The sequence below is a fragment of the Protopterus annectens genome, chromosome 17.part0 (genome assembly GCF_019279795.1).
Source record: "Protopterus annectens isolate FY-2018-M chromosome 17.part0, PAN1.0, whole genome shotgun sequence".
In the NCBI taxonomy this organism is placed as follows: domain Eukaryota; kingdom Metazoa; phylum Chordata; order Ceratodontiformes; family Protopteridae; genus Protopterus; species Protopterus annectens.
Genome location: NC_056751.1, coordinates 387,367,817 through 387,387,740, shown reverse-complemented (window position 1 = coordinate 387,387,740; position 19,924 = coordinate 387,367,817). Strand labels below are relative to the sequence as shown.

Genomic DNA, 19,924 nt, shown 5'->3' with positions numbered 1-19,924 from the left:
AAAATTATACTTTGAATTAAGGCCTGCAATTTAGCTAGTTTTTTTTGGTTGCAGCTATATAAATCCTGAGCATAGTGTAAAACAGGCTCTGAAACAAACATAAGGTCATTCCAGGAAAAAAGAAACAGTCCTGTTACAGACAGTATATGAGAGGACAATGATTGACACTATCCCATTTGATGTCAATGAGATGGGAATACACCACTACTTCTTTATGTATAGCATAACTCATACAAAGCAGACTTGAAATGGACTATGGGAAAGAGAAAGGGTTGAGAAAAACAAGATCACATTAATATTTTATTTTATTTCATGAAATTATAACAAAGGGGTCAGATAATGTGGAAGATCATAGGTATGTAGCAATTTTTTGCTTGCACAATTATGTTTTTTTATATATGTGTAAGGCTGAAAAACATGGCTAAGCAAATGAAGAGTTGACATCCCAGTAATACTCAGAGTGAAGTATAATGTAAACAAACAGGTTTGGCATGAGCAGAGGATAGTGCATGTACTCTGATAGCTAAAGCGTGCATGACATGTACAGCTCTTTTCATTCAATTACCTTTTGTGATATATAGGGATCATGAATTGTGGTATTGGGTGGTTTGAAGGGTGCCTGCGAGTAGCGAATATTACTGATTTCTACAAACAGAGAGGTGCCACTGGACACGGACATCTTTCTACCTGTTTAACAAGAGTTTAGCTGAGAAAGAATTATAAGGAACTATAAGCAATTAGACTTATTATTACTTAAACATATTAAATGATGAAAGTTTTCAACTATAACGTGTTGACTAATAGGACAGCATGATACCACACATTAATGTAAAAGTTTATTTTTACACATTATGCCTACAGTGGGTGGTGAGGGAGTACAAAGCTGCATATAAAGAAGTTCTGAAGTCTAAACACTAAGTTTATTTCTATAGCTAAAACAATTAATTGATAAAGGAGCATCAGCACCACAAATTCTTCTCTAAAGCTAGCTGGGTGTGGCAATGTCATACTAAACTGATGAGCTAACCAGGTCTATATTAGATTAACAAAGTTTCAGAACTTCGAATACCATACGGTCGACACCATATGATCGAAGTTCTGAAACTTCGAAAATCTAAAAAAAAAAACCAAAAAAAAACAAAGGAATGTAAACTGAAAGTGTTTTAGCAGGGGGGCAAGCCCCCCTGCACTCCCCCTCACCCACTGCTACTTAAATATACCAACTCCGAGGTCGCACTTTAATGGAGAATGGTGCAGAAAGGAAAGATTTCCCTTTCCTATGCTGTAGCACGATCTTGGCATTGGTATATTTAAGTAGCGGGGTGTGTGGGGGTGCAGGGTGGCACAGCCCCGCTGCTTAAAGCACTTGGTTTTGTTTTTTTTTTTGTTTTTTTTTAAGATTTTTGAAGTTTCAGAACTTCGATCATATGGTATCGACCATATGGTATTTGATGAGCTAACCATGCAGACAAATGTGATGGATTTAAAAATACACCCTTGTAATCCACATGTCCATATTACTTCGACTCCACATTAATGTAAACCACCAGAGCTATAACACAGGTATAAACCATTATGACAAAAATAATACTTGAGCAATTTGTGCATTGGTGATTGATCTAAGTCTTGCCCACTTGGGCAGTAGCCCTAAACTTTGCAGCAATGTCTACTGACTGGAGAAAAGCAGCAGTGGTGCACTATACAGAGACGTTTTCAAGAAAAAGTTTGGTAACTACAGATCTGTCAGTCTCACATTTACTGTAGTAAGCTGATGAAGACCAAGCTAGTGGACATCCTGAAAATCAGTGCAAAGACATAGACTGACAAAGCTCTATGGCTCTGCACAAGCAACACTGTGATAAATAAAACCAGGTGGATACAGTGTATCTGAACTTCACAGTATTTTTGAGACTGCGAGATACAACTGTCTTAAAGATAAATGCAAATATATGTGAACCTTTGATGGCTAGGTAGGCAATTAACTGGCTGAAGATCAGAATCAGAGAGTAGTAGTGGCACAAGTCATTCTCCAGTGAAGAAATGCTAATATATGAAGTATCAAAGAAACTGAAGTATATACTGATTCCATGGGGTGGGGGTGGGGGTTGGATTAAGTGAGATTCCTTTGTCCCATTCATTCCTGGCTGGAGTACATAATCTAACCATATGTGGTCAGATATGACCCCTATGGAGAGGATCAGGTGGTAAGGGAGTGGACCAGAATTCAGGACTAACACAGCAGCTTTCCCTCCACCTTGGAGCATCTTCCTTCTTGTGATGCCTCTTTCAAGCTCCAATGAGTAGGGGAGGAGGGTATGACCTAGCATTAGGTGCTAGTACTAAATTATATTTGTGTTTTTGAATATGTAGCTAGATAGTTTAAGACTAAGATCATTTTTGCTATGGTGATAGATGTGATTTACACTTTAGTGACACATAGTACAGAATTTACTTTTTTCACAATTTGACAGCTTACAAAACTTGGCTCATTGGGAGCTGCTAGGTCTCTGTATTTGCTGCTTTGTGGCCATTTTGGATTTCCAGTATACAAAAAATGGTGATTGGAGTTAATGGGCTATTGATCATGTGCCAGAGTACAAATAACACTTTTATTTCACTTAACAGAAACAGGTAAATTCTTTAACAGTCAAAGGCATTTCAGACTGACTGATGAAGCGTATTTGAGACGGAAAGCACTTAGTTATTTGTGCTATGTGAAAAAAATGTTGTTTTTACTCTGGTGCATGGTTAATAGCCCATTTTTCTGGAATTTTCTTTGGATTATCAATCCTATCTGACCTAACCCTGCTGTGATACTAAACCCAGCAGCTCCTGAGTTGCCCATCCCTAACAAAAATTTTGTTTTGGAAGTTCCTTTCAGTCTTATCTGATTTGTTCATACTAGTGAGCTGTCATCTAACCTAACCTCTGAATATCACCCTAAATACTTCACCCACAGGCCTTTAGTGTCTCCTATAGCAGTCCCCCTCCAACCTTGAGTAGTACGACCAGCACTAGTCCTCTGCCTGTAGCAATATAACTCAACAGAATGATATAAACTTATTTGTGGCCAGTCTTATCACATTAGGTATTCTAAGTCAGTGTAGCTACCACCTTATGCTTACTGACTGTTCACTGCTTCAATCAATTGTTTGTACAACCTGTGAGAGATATAAATATTTAATAAACATGAAGGCTATCTTCTTGCATCAGCCCACTGTCAATAAGCATCATACAACTACAATACCACATTAGCCACAGTGCCACCAAGCCTAAGAAGTATGTTGAAGTTGTTAAGAAAATTTACCGAAACCTCTTAAAATGACTTTAAAAGATCCCAACCCCCAGCAAACAAGATAACACCTTCTCTCACGCCACTCACACATAATTTAAATCAACTTAGCTCACCCAAGAGTCATCAGAAAAGCAGTCCTAAACTCATAAGGCCCATGATGTCTGCTTCTGCACAGGAAATATTTCATTCATAGGTGACTCTATAATTAGGCATACAGACTCCAAACTCTTCAGACTGGACAACAGTAGGGTGACTGTAAGATGCTTGTCCAGTGGTAGGATCTGTGATACCACAAGATCCCTAAGGTCCCTTACACCAGACACACGTGACTATGACCAAGTGCAGACCCACACTGGAGTGAATGAAGTATTCCACCCAGGGGAACATGCAAAGAAATACATGATGGAGCTTATTAAGTGTATGCTACAGGTAGGAAAAACACTGCTCTTGAGTGGTAACTTCTTTTCACCCCAAATAATGTCTTTACATCGAGACAAGATAATCAGATTTAACAATTGGCTAAGGAGTTGTGTCATTCTAATGGGATCCAGTATGTGGGTTTCTGTATGTTGGCTGAACCTTTTGCTGCCAACATAAGTGGACCTGACTGAAATGACTGCAGCATTCACCTCTTTTACCAATACCAATCTAGCTGTACAAACAATTTGGTATCCATCCGCCCTAAATATAATGGCAACTTCAGGAATAAAACTTTCTGCTGGAACTTCTGTATTAATAAACTGTATAACAAAAGAATGACAATAATGGCGTATTAGAAGAAATCTGTATACCATCACCTCAAAACTTTACTGGAACATACCACAGGAAACTTAAGGCAGCTATTAAAAACTGTAGAGCAGAGAATCAGGATAAGTCCAACACAAATACCCAAGGAAATAAATCTTTTTTCAGTTTTGTCTAAAAATTAATGAAAAATGTCCAGTAATTCACTGAGCTCATCCTTAATAATACAGCACATTAGAGTATCAAGGATATACCCGATATCATAGGAGAAAAAATTGCTGTTAACTTTATTCCAGCTATCTACATTGCTGTCCTGCTCCCAATGAAATTTTAGCGTTCTCGAAAATCTCTTTGGAAGAAGTCTCAGAATACCTCTTAAGTGGCTAAAAATAATACATTCAAGGGATTACCCAATATACCAAGCTGCAGTCTCATCAGTGCCAAATATACATTACGTAGGCCTCTGCTTAAACGTTTCAAATTCAGTCCATCCACTTGATGTCTGCAGAACAGCTACTGCAACAGCCTTATGCAATGGTGGCCTCTGCTATGGTTCCACATAATTGCAGGTTCATCAGCCTCACTGGATTTTTATGCAAAGGTAAGGAAAGCGTCATAGCAGAACTCATTTATGCAAGCAAAGGCATCTTAACTAAAGGGCATGTCTTGCCTCCTGAACCTAGTAAGCTTCTTTGCAAAGGTGACACACTCTGTGCACAGTGGCCACTCAGTACACATTGCTTATTTGATTCCCTTAGCTTTCATGTATGTAACCAGCCAGTGCTCTGGGACAGTTTTGAAGCTTTGAAATCTTCTTGATGGCCTGCTTGACTGCATGCCTTGTAACTAACTATGAAGCCATGAACTTCCACCTCGCTAAGGATGTTGACACTATCTCCCATTATGATATTACTAAAATTAGATAAACTTTACATAGACCACAGAATACTCACTGCATTGAAAATTGGCTATCCTTCAAGATCTCCAAGTTGTGAAAATTGGTGGAACCCTGTATAAATGTAAACGTGTAATTAATTAAGTACCATGGAGTTCAGTGCTGGGTCTTTTGCTCTTCACGGTTTATTATGCAGACATCTAAGACAATATCTTAGAAGTGTGGCCACTCAGCTTTTATGATAACTGAGAGCCGAGCACTATTAACCTCTCATCCACAATAAACAGCTCACAGCAATAGCTGAAATATGCATATACTTTCTGTAATGAAAATGATCTCAAATTAAGGTGTAGTTAACTCACTGAAAATGCTGGTCCTACCTCATACATTATAAATAGTATTCTTCTTTAGACAGACACAGTCATAACAGACCCATATACTTTTGTGAATGATTTTTTCTCATTTGGTCATCATCTTTCTTCCAAAGGCAGGAAATCCTTCTATCTTGCTTAGTTATTTTCCAAAGGAATATTCTCAAGATCCAAAGAAATCGTGATACGACTGTAGTTTTTCCTCATCAGACTCATTACTGAAGATAATGTCCCCCTTGTTATGTACAATTCCAAGCATACTGTTCAACTGGAAAGGCCCCAAATGTTTTTAATCAAGAAACATAAAATACTTAACTCCTTTCATATCTCAAAAGATTAGTATAACAGCTGCTCCAAGATGACTAATGTCTCACATTTTGAGCTATGAAAGTTCCATTCCTGTTCAGTTTGTATTTCTTCACAAAACCAGGGACTCTACAAACAGATGCATTCTGGACATAAATCTACACCAACAAATAAACAAGATCTATTGGAGAGAGAGTTTCCTAATGCAAAGTATTCCCTACCTGTGGAATAAGTTACCATTACAATTTCAAACAAAATGGTACCCTGCCTCACACTAAAGGTTGGGCTTGGTGACTGGAATGGTGGACACAAATCTACACTAAACCCAGAGGTTCATACATCTTACAGACTGATCCTTTAAAGGATGGCAGAATGACAGTTACAAAGGTTATGTACCCTTCCTCTGCAAGTTGATGTCAAGGTGAGAAACGTTAAGTACAACCAATCCAAAGCCTGGAAAAGTACAGGAATTGTATCCTATCAATTCACTCACACACAGCCCTGACAATGATGATCTTTAATTGATTTACCTTTCAAGCTATACAGAGCAGCATATTCTTCTATAATGTGTAAGTGGATTAATTTTGTGACTAGTCATTAAACACATGACTAGACTGCAATAATTTCTTTCCTAAGCTTGCCAGGGACTGCGTTCAAGTAATTAAATGACAATTCTTATAAACAAAGACAGAAATATATCAACCCCGTACATCTGAAACACAAGTATAACTTCAGCCTCAAAGTATTTATTTTTGTTTATTTCATTTATTTCATACCCAGGCAAATGACCCAACAATCCAGGTAAACCACCCTTTTCAGTTATGACCTAGATAAAAAGGGCCAACAGACAAGCCCACTTACCAATTTTAGCAAACAAAATAAATATAAATAAGGTGACAAGGTATCACAAACTCACAGTACAACTCAGATATTTGTCAAGGTGCAAACTTTAAATTATTAAATGGTTTACCTTCATATGTGCGTTTTGCACACGGGCGAATGGCAGATGTTCGAAAAGACGTTTGCAAAGTTCCAAAACGTCGAACAAAAAATGCTTTGACTATGCAATGAACGAATGCACAGTGACATTCGCTTACTGCAGATTCGGCATTTTGCGTGCGGATTGCACTATAGTGCGGATCGAAAAATGGACCCTTTCCCCACTGTAGTGCAATCTCAGAGTTAGTATATTAAAGTGGGGTGGTGTGGGGGGTGCAGGGGGGCTTGTCCCCTTGCATTACACCTCATCACACTTCATATTCGACTTTTGTGTTCGAAAATCAGCGAATCCGCTTTTCGATTTGCTGATTTTCGAACATTGGAAACTGTCGCGGTTTTGTGTTTACAATTTGCTCATATGAGCAATCGCACAAGTGATTTTCGGCTATGCAAAGGTAAACCTTATTAAATTGCTACTTCTACAAATAATGAGGTAAACAGTGAAACATTTTAAACAAAACACACCTGAAAAGAAAATGATTAATTTCAATAATTTGCTTAGTTTTTGGTGTCATTCTAAGGGGATCCACTATGTCAGCCTCAGATGAAATGATCGACAGACCTCAATGCTCTGCCAGAAATGGTCTTCATCTGACACCCCTGGGATTTCTGCTACTGGGCAAGGCTCTTGCCACCCCCATAATGCCTTTTTTAGGCAGTGTCTCAAGGACAAAATTCCTGATGTAAAAATTCCATCTAAAATCAACCTCAAGGATATGCTGCTAAATACTAGGAATCTTAACACAAAACTGCACTTACTGGAAACAGTCCCCACCTTGGAAGACACAGACATTTGTGCAGTCAGGGAGACCTGACTCAAGGCTGTGGAGAGCACCCTAGCCATACTGGGTTACACCACCTTCCACACATTCAGACCACAAACTGAAGGCATGAAAACTAATGGAGGTGGTGTATCAGTATTCATTAACATGGGCGTTCCTTCATTGAAGGTTGTGCGTTAGGCCCAGCAAGCCAGTACGTAAAACTCTACTGCCAATCATTAGGGGACCAGAGTTCCGCTGTGGCGACCACTAACCGGGAAAAGCCGAAAGACACAAACAAATACCTCCAGACTGGTTAAACAGTATGACTCCCTGGAGATACTTCAGGTGCAGTTAACTGTTGCTAGGACACCTATTCAAGCAATTGCGAGCTATAGGGCCCCCTCCATGAATCAGGACACCCACTCTGCTTATTTGGATTTACTTGCGTCTATCAAGATACATCTGAACGCCATGGTTTTGGGTGACTTTAACTACCCATCCATTGACTGCGTAAATTATTTGCGCTCAAACTCACTTTCCCAAAGGTTCCTCGACTTTGTTAACTCCAATGCCCTGAACCAGCTGGTTGACACCCACACAAGGGGTGCCAACATCCTAGATCTGATGCTTACCAATATGGGGGACCACTGTAGCACCCCCATGTGAGTTCTTCCCTGATGAGATCTGACCATAAATCGGTTTTATTTGAAGTAACTATCACACCTGAGCCCCCCATCAGCAACTAAACTAAAAAACTTCTCCAAAGCAGATTAAAACCTCTTACAGTAAGGTATAAATAGATTCACTGCACCTTACCCCTCAAATGGAACTGGCGACTATGCAGAGTTCTACGGTTTACCTTAATGTGTGTGCATTGCACATGGGTGAACAGCAATTGTCCGAAAGGCCGTTTGCAAATGCCAAACGGAAAAAGGTTTGAATGTGCAATGAGCGAATGTACAGTGACATTCGCTCATTGCACATTCCACATTGTGGGGCGGATTGCACTGTAGTGGAAATCGGGAAATGGTCCCTTTCCCCACTGTAGTGCGATCTCGGAGTGGAATATTAAAGTAGGGGGGTGTAGGGGGTGCAGGCCCCTACATGGGGGGGTGCATGGGGGCTTGCCTCCCTGCTTTACACTTCATTTTTTTTCTTTCGATATTTATGTTTGAAAATCAGAGAATCTGCTTTTTGATTTGCTGATTTTCGAACATATGGAAACATCGCTGTTCTGACTTTCGTGGTTATGATTTGCTCATATGAGTAATTGCACCACTGTGATTCGGGTTTATAAAGGTAAACTGAGTTCTACACCAGTGCTTTATACAAACACCTGTATAACTGCATTGACTCGGCCATACCTGATAGGATGAAAACAAGCTGCTCAAGAAAGGGCAAACCTGCCTGGTGGACAACTACCACTAACTGACTTCACAATAAGAGGAAGAAATTGCTGTCTAAAAATAAGAGGGAAACAGCTCTAAATTGGAAATGCTCCCTCCTCAGCTTAAACAAATGAATAAGACTTCTTCTGAAGTCCTCCAAAGCAAACTATATCCAAATTAGCTTCCTCAACTAAGGACAGCCATAAGGCGCTCTTTAGTTACATCCATAGCCTAAAAAGAAAGGCCCAGATTTGTGCAGCACTGGTAGTTAATGATACCACATATAGTGAGCCTGTGGACACAGTTAACCTGTTGGCTGACAGGTTCTGTGAAAACTTCACTCCCCTGTCCCTTCCACATGTACCCCGTGATATCCCTACCACCTGTCCCCTACATTGTATTTCTAAAGAGCAGGTCGTAAGCATCCTCTATAAGGCCAAAAACACAGCATCTATGGGACCCGATAACATTCCAGGCTGTGTCCTACATGGGCTCCAACAAGAATTAGCAACACCATTGGGTACTCTTTGCAATCATAGTCTAAGCATCGGCTTCACCCTAGCTGAATGGAAACCGGCCACCATTATTCCCTTGCACAAAAGTGGTGCTTCCACTGACCCTGGGAAATATAGACCAATTAGCCTGACTAGTTTTATCTGCATGGCCATGGAGTGAATTATCATGGACCTTATCAACAAAGATATAAGTAATCTCCAAATACTTGACCCTACTCATTTTGGATTTGTAAAAGGAGATCATGCCTGTTAAACCTGGTGGAATTCTTTGAGACAGTCACCAAGGCCCTGGATGAGGGGAAATCTGTGCATACAGCCTGCCTAGACTTAGCCAAGGCATTTGACACTATCCACCACTCAGGCATCATTGACCAACTCACCCAGCTAGGTATCAACCCTTATATCATTAGATGGGCTACTAAATGGCTCACTGATAGAACCCATATAGTCAAAATAGGGGAATCTATCTCCAACAGCAGGCCTGTAACCAGTGGTGTTCTACAGGGATCAGTCCTGGGACCTCTACTGTTTGGAATCTATTTCTCCAAAGTACAAGCAAAAACTAAAGGTCTGTGGCTGACAAAGTTTGCTGATGACTAAAACTGGAAGCAGTCATAGAATCTTGAAATGATTTCATCAACCTACAGCAGCGTCTTACACAAACAAATGATTGATGCCAAAATCATAGCCTTAAACTCAATGCAAAAAAATGTATTATAATCCCTTCCAGTAAGAGAAATGTTCCTGCTAACTACCACATCAATAGCAACACCTTAAGTATGCACTCAGTGATGAGAAACCTGGGCAGACAGGCTGACCTTCAACCACTAGGTCTCCACAGCGGTAAGAATGGCATTCTATATTACTCATCTCATAAGTAAGGGCATTGTCTCCAGAAAAAAAAAGTTATAACCTTCCTGTACTCTTCCCTCATCAGGCCAATAATTGAGTACAATGTCCCTTTTGGTATGTACCTTTTCAAGCACATACAGCAATTGAAGAGACAACAGAGCTTCCTAACAAGGAAAATTTAAAATCTTCAACATCTGCCCTATGTGGATTATCTGAAATCATTGTCACTTTATTCTGTTTCATGCAGACTAGTTACAGTTAGTCACTGCTTTGCATACAATGCAATCTCTGACCCTGCTTTATTGGAAATGCTGCATATCCGTAAGTCAAATGGTACATGGGTTACTCGCTCTAAAGAACTTAATTTGGTATGTGACATTAATAGAACCTGCTGGAGAGACAGATTTGTCTCCCAGAGGTTACCACACCTTTGGAAGAGATTTCATGTCAAACAGAACACCTCACTGGCCCTCTTCAAATGCGGTCTGGACAACTGGATGGGTAACCGTAAATTCACCCTGGGGGTTCCACCTGTGTTCCTCTTGGACAGGGGCAAGAGGTGCTGACTGTGGAAATAAGGGTAGAACTTGGCTAGGCTTATAAGGGCCCTGTGGCCATTAGCCTAGTAACTTCCTATGATCTTATGATCCTATGAACAATCAATAAAGTACCCATATTCTAAATCAGGTCACTGATGTATACAATCAAATGCTCTTCACAAAAGCATGTAACCCAAAATTGTAACAGAAATGTGCACCCAGATGATAAGCCTAGTAAACATTGTGCAACTTGCAAAGTAACATGGTGGGAGAGCTCAGGACAGAGCATGAGGTGGAACAGCCACATAAAGCAGTTGCATTTTACTCTCAGTTTTAAGAATGTCTATTCTCAAGCTGTGGAAGTTAGTCAAGCTCCTGAGCACAGAAGGGTAGATATTCCAGACAGAAGGCTGACGAGCAAAGTGTGATGTCCCTCCTCTGGGCCAGTGATCAAGAAGCCTCAATCCTCATCACTGACACCAGTGGGGAACATTCACTGAGAAAAATAAACACACTCACAGTACTTTCTGATGGAGTTCTCTGCACCAAGTACAATTTCCCTTAACAGCCCACAGGGAATGCACACTCCAGTCCTGGGGCTGGACTTTCTCTTCAGGCCCCAAACAAGACTCCCGACTGACACAGAGTTAAGTCCTTAGCCGGGTGTTTCAAGCCAAGTCCTCCACCACCCTCTCTGTGAAATCAGTGCTCTCAGTGTGCCTGTTCAAAGTAGCTGATACACACACACTCTCTCTGAGATGTGATTTTCACACACACACACACACACACACACACACACACACACACACACACACACACACACACACACACACCTGGGAAAAACTGGCAGTGCTTACTCACTTTGCCAACTCCACCCAGACTACAAGGTAAATTCACCTCCACCAGCTAGCTACTTTAAGGCTTTTACCATTGTACTCAATTACTCTTAGTAAAATTAAACTTACAAACTTCAGAGAATACTATGGTGCAGAAGGAAAATTGCCACCAAAAAGATATATAAAGTATATATATATATATATATATATATATATATATATATATATATATATTCTTTTTTTTGGCGGCAGTCTTCCTTCGGCACCATAGTATTCTTTGAAGTTTGTTTGTGTCTTTTCTGTGCACTTCTTAGTTTGTAGTTAAAATTAAACTTATACAAATGGTAGTGTTTCCAAGCAGTAAGACTTTGAGGAATGTGGAGCCACAGTGTTGCTAAATAAATGCAATTACATTAAAAGGTTAAATATTTTCTAAAAGACCAGCCACAATGAAATGTATAGATATATTTAATATTAACTAAAAGAGAAAACATGAAAATAATGAATATCTATTTACAGTAAACACAAAAGTTTCAGCCACAGGAAAAACAAAAAACAACACAGATAGACTCAGTCAGATACAGAAAAAACAACATTTAACTAATCTCACTATATTTTCCCAAATGACTGATGAATTACTGTTCTCTACTTACTTGCTACAGCAAGGCAACATGAAATGGATGAGTGTCTCTTGTCAGGTCTAATAAAGTGCTGAATGCCACTATCACATCTCACACTAATATATAAATACATTTTCAGTGCTGGCTATAGAATGATATAACATCTAGTCACCTGACTCTGTGGCTCCCATACTACCTCCCCTGACTAGCAACTGAGCCAGGATTTGGCACAGATGTGTCACAATTCACACACAGAAATTTGCTAAGGCTTAATACAGCACATGGAAGCTATAAAGTAATTCCAACACTTTCATCCTTCTTCCAGAAAGACTTTTCATAGACATTGCATCTCTGGCTGCATTCAGACATGTGAGATAAAATCTTCAGGGCCTAAACCAAGTCATTTAATTTCAGGCTAATTTAATTAAGGTTAGCTGGGCTGAGCTTAACCTCTTTCCTTCCAGTGTCCATTACTTCACTGCTAAATCTAGGCCCAAAAAGCAACCAAGTCCACATCCTGACAAAACACCTTAAGAAATTGCCACTCTCTTCAACTTTCATTTTATCAACACTATAGCACAAATCACTGCTTTTCTTCATGCCCATAGCAGCCCAAACCCAACTACTCCTTTAACATTAACTTCTTGCATCCCCTCCACCATACTTTCCAGTTTCTACACCCATGTTCACTTTTAAACCTATTCCAACCACCATAATAAAAAGATTACTTCTCAAGCCCAAATCTTGCTGTAATGCTCCTGACAACCTACCTACACAATTCTTAAAATTCATATCTGAAGCTAGCACCCACCCTACTACCATACTTGTAAATAGATCCCAAGAATCTTATGTCCCCAAAATCTGGAAAAAAGCATTTATTCTTCCTCTTCATAAAGGTGGCAACAATACTAATATCTCAAACGTCAGACCAATAGCCATTCTCTCACCCATCTCAAAGATCTTGTACAAATGCATACATATTCAAATTCTAGACTTTCTGATTCATATTCTATCTCCCACACAACATGGATTCAAGTCAGGTCACAGCACTACAACTGCACTCATATCCTTTATGGACACAATTAATGTAGCCCAAGACACCAGTAAAATTGTCTCCTCTCTATTCTTAGACCTGTATAAAGCATTTGACACTGTCTCCTACCCTTTACTTCTAACCTAAGACTAGCCTTTCCCCCCTCATCTCTTAACTGGTTCTCAAGCTACTTAGAAGACAGGCTTCAGGATGTTAAATGGCAGGATTCACCCTCTCCAAATCTTAACACCTCTAGTGGAGTTCCCCAAGGCTGCATACTAGGACCGCTCTCATTCAGCATTTTCATTAAAAGTTTTCATTCTTCACTAGGCCAAGCATCACTCATTCAATATGCAGATAACTTGACTATTATTTGCCCAACTGATTTCATTTCCAAACTACAACAAATAACTCAACTGGCCTTTACCTCTGCTGAAACCTGGATGTATAATAATCACTTATCCTTAACCCAAGCAAAAGCAAGCTCATGCTATTCACTCCTAGGAAGACAACCCAATTAAACAAAGCCCAATTCACTATTCAGTCTCAAAGTAATACTAGAATTGAGATTGTCTCCCACACAAAAATATTAGGGGTAATAATAGACAAACACCTGAAATTTAACCTGCACATACACCATAGCATCAGCAAAACTCACCAAAGCTAGGAATCCTCTACAGGCATAAACTCTTCCTCAGCACCTTCACAAAACAAGTCCTAGCTTCCACTTAGCTATTATCCTCTATTTTATATGGTGCTCCACTACTTACTAATCTTCACTCTTCCCTAAAAGCTAAACTTGAGACTTGCTATAACAAAATTGCCAAATTTGCTACTAACACTAAACACTACTCCCATCACAGTACTACTCTTCACTCTATGAAATGACTTCAACTGCCTCACTACCTCTCCTACCTGCAACTAACAACTGCACACAAAATAATCTTTAAACCATCTGCCTGCCCTGGTCTTAGCTCAGATCCGTGAATCAGCACATTTTGACAGTACATAAACCTAATATGTTAGCTGGCCATCTTCTACACTCCTGCTCAGTAGCTAAAACATGAAATACCCTACTACTATCAGGACTAATCAAAATCTTGCCACTTTCAAAACCCCTCTAAGAGACTACTTATATTCTATCTGTAATTGCACCTGCACCTTGTCTCCTCCTCTCAAATCCTAACATCTACTACTGATTACTAACATTAATGTTTAATATTAACTATGTATTAATATCAGCTGCAAACCATATGGTTCCTACAGTCAGAAACATCTATGTTTGTGAATTTATTATTATTCCTGTAATATATCTAATTGTTAAATATGTTACCTTTGCTGTATATACTCTTGAATTGTACACACTGCATTGTAATTGCTCTATGTATATACCTTATGTACTTTTTATTCATGGAGTTTTTCTTCCCAGGCCTCCACTGAAAATGGGCTCATTACGACCCATTGGACTACCCCTGTAAATAAATGAATGAATGAATGAATAAATAAAAAATAAATAAATTAGTATCCTCTATTAAAATATATACATTTCAGCAGTTACAACAACAGAACCTGACATGCATGTATACTTCTCTTTTGTCCAGCAGGACCCACTGTTGATACATTTTTAACACAAGCACCTGTACAAATCAGTTTGATATTCAAATGACATATAATGCTTTACAAAACTCTAGCTAGCTATGCTGGCATATGTTACACGTACTGCACTACTCCCCTGAGCACAGCTGGCACTACCTCACATCATCACACAAATAGCCTATTTTACAGGTTCTAGCTAGATGTTGTTCTGACCATGGTGGTTCCTACTGTGGCAGGGACTATAGGACAGATTAACATTCATTATGCTAAGGATGTGCATTAATGAAGGACAGTAGTCCAAATGAGTTATCGTGAGGAAGTATGACATTAACTGCAAATTCATTTTGACAGTGTTATGTTTTACAAATCCTGTGAAGAAGCAGTAGTAAATGAGTAGCACAATGAGATGCTGCAGGAGTATAGCAATTTGCATAATTTAGCTGGTAGGGTGCATGGAGTCTCATCCAGTTACATAGTGGAGGAGTTCCTTTCCATATTATTGATGTAGTTACTTATTTTATTTATTTAGTCAAGTCTGGCAAACAACTTCTGTGAGCTGTCATTTATTTGTTCTTTGTTTTCCTGAAATATATTTACAAAGAGTAAGATACTCTTACTGCAACTGCATTATATGGAGACATTTACAGCACTTTCTGTAGCCTCTGAAAAAAACAGTTAAGTTCACTGAAGCATGTTTGACAAATGCATTTAACCAAGTAATTGAATCACACTGAAGTCAATTTCACTGAAGCACACACAGATACATTCTGCTGCTTTGTTGGGAGGTTAAAGCAATTTATATGAGGTTTCCTCGCCACTGGTGCTGCTACTTAAATAAATTTACCTTATTTATTTATGGCAGAAGTTTATTTTCCTTCTTTCTATGTGAAGTCAAACTGCACCTTGTGAACTGTGATTCAGGTGGGTTTTGATTAAATGTGTTTGTCAAAACAATTCATTGATATTTTGCTGATTGTCCTGTATGATTTCAGGAAGGAAAATGACAACTTGTACATTTAAACTGTTAACTAAACTTATTAATTAACTGGCTGTGGAACGTACACACTAGATTTCTGCCAGATCATGTTAAGAGCTGCAAGAGTAACCTGTAATGCTACAGCTGGGCACCTGTGCTATATCAATTCACCAGGTTTGTTTTCTTACTCTATGAAACTGAAAAAAAAGCATATAGGGCAGGAGATGTAATCATTTGAAAAGTAGCTTTTTTTTTTGCTTGCATGCATAAAATACATCATACAATTATGTGTTAAATTCTTTAGCTGAGTTTTCTAAGCTTACCTTGAGAGATTCCTTCTTTGTAAGTGTAGTAACTGGTGATGAAGAATCTTTTTCCAGTTCATTGCACAGTTTTGATTCAGACTTTAAAAGAGAAAAAAAGAAAATGAGACATTTGTTTTCCATTTGTATGAGTCAACTGTGCCTGTCTTCCTTCTTTCACAGACATAGCTCCACCTATGCAATTAACTGAAGGTAATTGAGTCATCTGTTTGCTAGCAAGGGCATTGCTCATTTACTCTTTTAAAACTTGTCTGGATTCTTGTGATGTTGAAATAGTCTAATGCATATTTATCTGTCATTAATCTAGTATGCAAACAGTATTCTATGTAAAAACGTGTTCAAGCGTTTGTGAAAGAGGATAATAGCAGAAAATAATACACCAAGGACTGGACAATGTGACCAGATAAAGCTGTTATAACATTCAATAGCAAGGGGGGTTTCCTGCGCATGTTTATTTTTACCATTTTTATATCTGCTCTTGCCAGTTACACTGCTTTGGTTCCAAACTACTTAAAGCACCAGTACGTTTGCCTGCAAACAGAAACTATCACAGAATTGTTCAATAGCTTATTGGTGATATGGATTATGAGGAAACCTAGACAGTCAAATACAAATCACTGCAGAATTTGCAGGCTTCTCTAGCTGAAAATTCAGAACTATAAAATATTCATATTTTTTGTTATCCACTTAACATCTTGATGTTACTATCTGTAAATCATCATCTTCTTTTGGCTGTTTCTGTTAGGGGTCGCCACAGCGGATCGTATGTTTCCATTTCTTCCTGTCCTCTGCATCTTGCTCTGTCGCACCAACCACCTGCATGTCCCCTCTCACCACATCCATAAACCTTATCTTAGGCCTTCCTCTTTTCATGTTACCTGGTAGCTTCATCCTTAGCATCTTTTTCCCAATATACTCCTCATCCATCCTCAGAACATGTCCAAACCAATGTAATCTTGCCTCTCTGGCTTGGTCTCCAAACCTTCCAACCTGGGCTGACCCTGTAATATACTTATTCTTGATCCTGTCCACCCTCGTCACACCCAGTGCAAATCTTAATATCTTTAACTCTGCCACATCCAGCTCTAACTCCTGCCTTTTTGTCAATGCCACTGTTTCCAACCTATATAACATAGCTGGTCTCACTACCCTCCTGTAGACCTTCCCTTTCACTCTTACTGGTACTCGTCTGTCACAAATCACTCCTGACACTCTTCTCCACCCACTCCCTCCTGCCTGTACTCTCTTCTTCACCTCTCTTCCACACTCACCATTATTCTGAACTATTGATCACAAGTATTTAAACTCAACCGACTTCCCCATCTCTACTCCTTGCATCCTCATCATTCCTCTATCCTCCCTCTCATTCACACACATATATTCTGTCTTAGTCCTGCTGACCTTCATTCCTCTTCTCTCTAGAGCATATCTCCATTTCTCCAGGGACTTCTCCACCTGTTCCCTACTTTCACTACAGATCACAATGTCATCTGCAAACATCATAGTCCACGGGGACTCCTGTCTGATCTCGTCTGTCAACGTGTCCATCACCATTGCAAATAAGAAAGGGCTCAGAGATGATCCTTGATGTAATCCCACCTCCACCTTAAACGCATCCATCACTATCACCGCAGACCTCACCGCTGTCACACTGCCCTTGTACATATCCTGTACCACTGTTACATACTTCTCTGACACTCCCGGCTTCCTCATACAATACCACAACTCCTCTCTAGGCACCCTGATATATGCTTTCTCTCAGCCTACAAAAACACAATGGAACTCCTTCTGACCTTCTCTGTACTTCTCCATCAACACTCTCAGAGCAAACATTGCATCTGTAGTGCTCTTTCCCGGCATGAAACTATACTGCTGATCACTAATCATCACGTCCCTTCTTAACCTAGCTCCCACTACTCTTTCCCATAACTTCATGCATCAATACAAGACTTTTTTGTTTATACATCATTGATGGGTTATCACCTACCACTTTGTCTGTGCCCAAAAATACAAAATGTGCTGTGGGATGCACCATTATGTGTTTAAATAATGCACTTCTTGTGAAAAAAGAAAGACAATGGATAGTTAATTTAGGTGCCTTGTTTAAACCTGGACTGAATGATACCTGGTAAAAGCATGCTAAAATTTATGGTAACTATATTTGGATGTATATAAGGAAATTGGTTTGTTATAATAATAATGGTAGAGTACTATTACCTGATATATATCAAATTAATGTAAATAATGCTGTTCATTTATTTTCTTTCATGTGGTGTTGATGTTTTCAAGATAAATAGCTTACTGTTGCTTTAAATGAATATGTATAAAAGGAGGGGGAGGCCACTCCCTAACACATGCACTGATGACGCTAAGGTGAAACCTGGTTTGCTGGTGGGGTGACTTGACCTGTTAGCCATTAAAGTTGGATAAGCATCTATTTCTGGACTTCTGTGTTCTTTTTTCAGTTTGACTTTGAATTTGTTGTGCAGGTTTCATTTGGGTAGTGTAATTTGCCAGTAAACCGGGCACTACATCACCGAGCACCGATTTTGGTGTTTTTGATCTATCTATCTATCTATATATATATATATATATAGGTGTACCATCAAAATGTCATGGCTGACATGTGCGACATCACATATCTGAAAGTAAGTTTGCAGAGGTTTGTATGTGCGAAAAAAAACAAGCTGAATGCACAGCAGCGAATGGTATTGTGTGTTCCCTGTTGTGAATTTGGCATATTGAGTGGAGATAACACTATAGTGGAGATCAGGAAAAGTACCCTTTCCCTCACTGTAGTGTGATCTTGGAGTTTGTATATATAAGTAGCAGGGGGTGTGGGGGCGCAGGGGGGCTTGCCTTCAGCAAAACGTGTGTTGTATGAAACTGGATGTGGTGGTATGTTTAAAAAATGTCAACAATTCGATTTCAAATTGTCAACTTTTTTTCATTCATTCTTTTCCTCGGTCACTATCATAAGCTTTGACAGTGTTTTTTGAATACGTGAGTACTCGCAACAAACATGTTCAAAATTATGATAGAAACCATATATATCTATGGGTCTACTTTACATGGTTGACTGTTCAGAAAGTCGACTTTCATATGGCAGCGACCATATGATCGACTTTCGAAAAGCCGACCATGTAAACTAAACACATAAAATACAACAAACACTTACCTTAAACTCCGCCCCCTGCACCCCCTATACCAACTCTGTGATCATACTACAGTGCAGAAGAAGAAAATTTTCCTATTCTGCACTGTACGGAAATAGTGGTTTCCCATGATCAGCTTTTTGAAAGGCAATCATATGGTTTCAGCCATATGAAAGTCGACTTTCTGAAAAGTCGACCATGTGAAGGGGACCCATATCTGTCTATCTATCTATCTATCTATCTATCTATCTATCTATCTATCTATCTATCTATCTATATCACAGACATTCCATTCTGATCATAGACAGATTGCAAAATACTTCTAAGGAGTGCCTGATTCATAGTCACCCTCACTGCCCATAAACGCCACTAAACTCTTCTCCACATTAAGATTCATATCATTGCATGAAGTAAATGTGGTAGTTCAAAGGCAAGGCTTATGTTAATGTACTATCTGGTATGCTGCTGTGGTACGAGATTTGTGTTGTGCAAGAATGCAAAGTCCCTGTAATCACAACTATGCAGGTAAAAGCTGCACTCTCTAAAGCCAAAAACACAGCATCCACGGGACCGGACAACATCCCAGGCTGAGTTTTACATGAACTTCAGAACGAACTGGCTCCCCACTTAAGCACCATATTCAATAATAGCCTCACATCAGACTTTGTGCCCACTGAATGGCGCACAGCAACAGTTATCCCACTCCACAAAGGGGGA

General features: G+C 39.4%; 1 protein-coding gene across 10 annotated transcripts in view; it reads right to left on the bottom strand.

Moving 5' to 3' along the window:
- OSBPL5 (oxysterol binding protein like 5) overlaps positions 1–19,924 on the bottom strand; it is a 1,550,034-nt gene that overhangs the window by 641,498 nt on the left and 888,612 nt on the right. For all 10 annotated transcript variants that reach the window (XM_044059004.1, XM_044058998.1, XM_044059002.1 and 7 more), the window contains one exon: positions 16,053–16,133. In XM_044059004.1, coding sequence (XP_043914939.1) covers positions 16,053–16,133 — 81 coding nt within the window. The remainder of the gene's footprint in view (positions 1–16,052; positions 16,134–19,924) is intronic.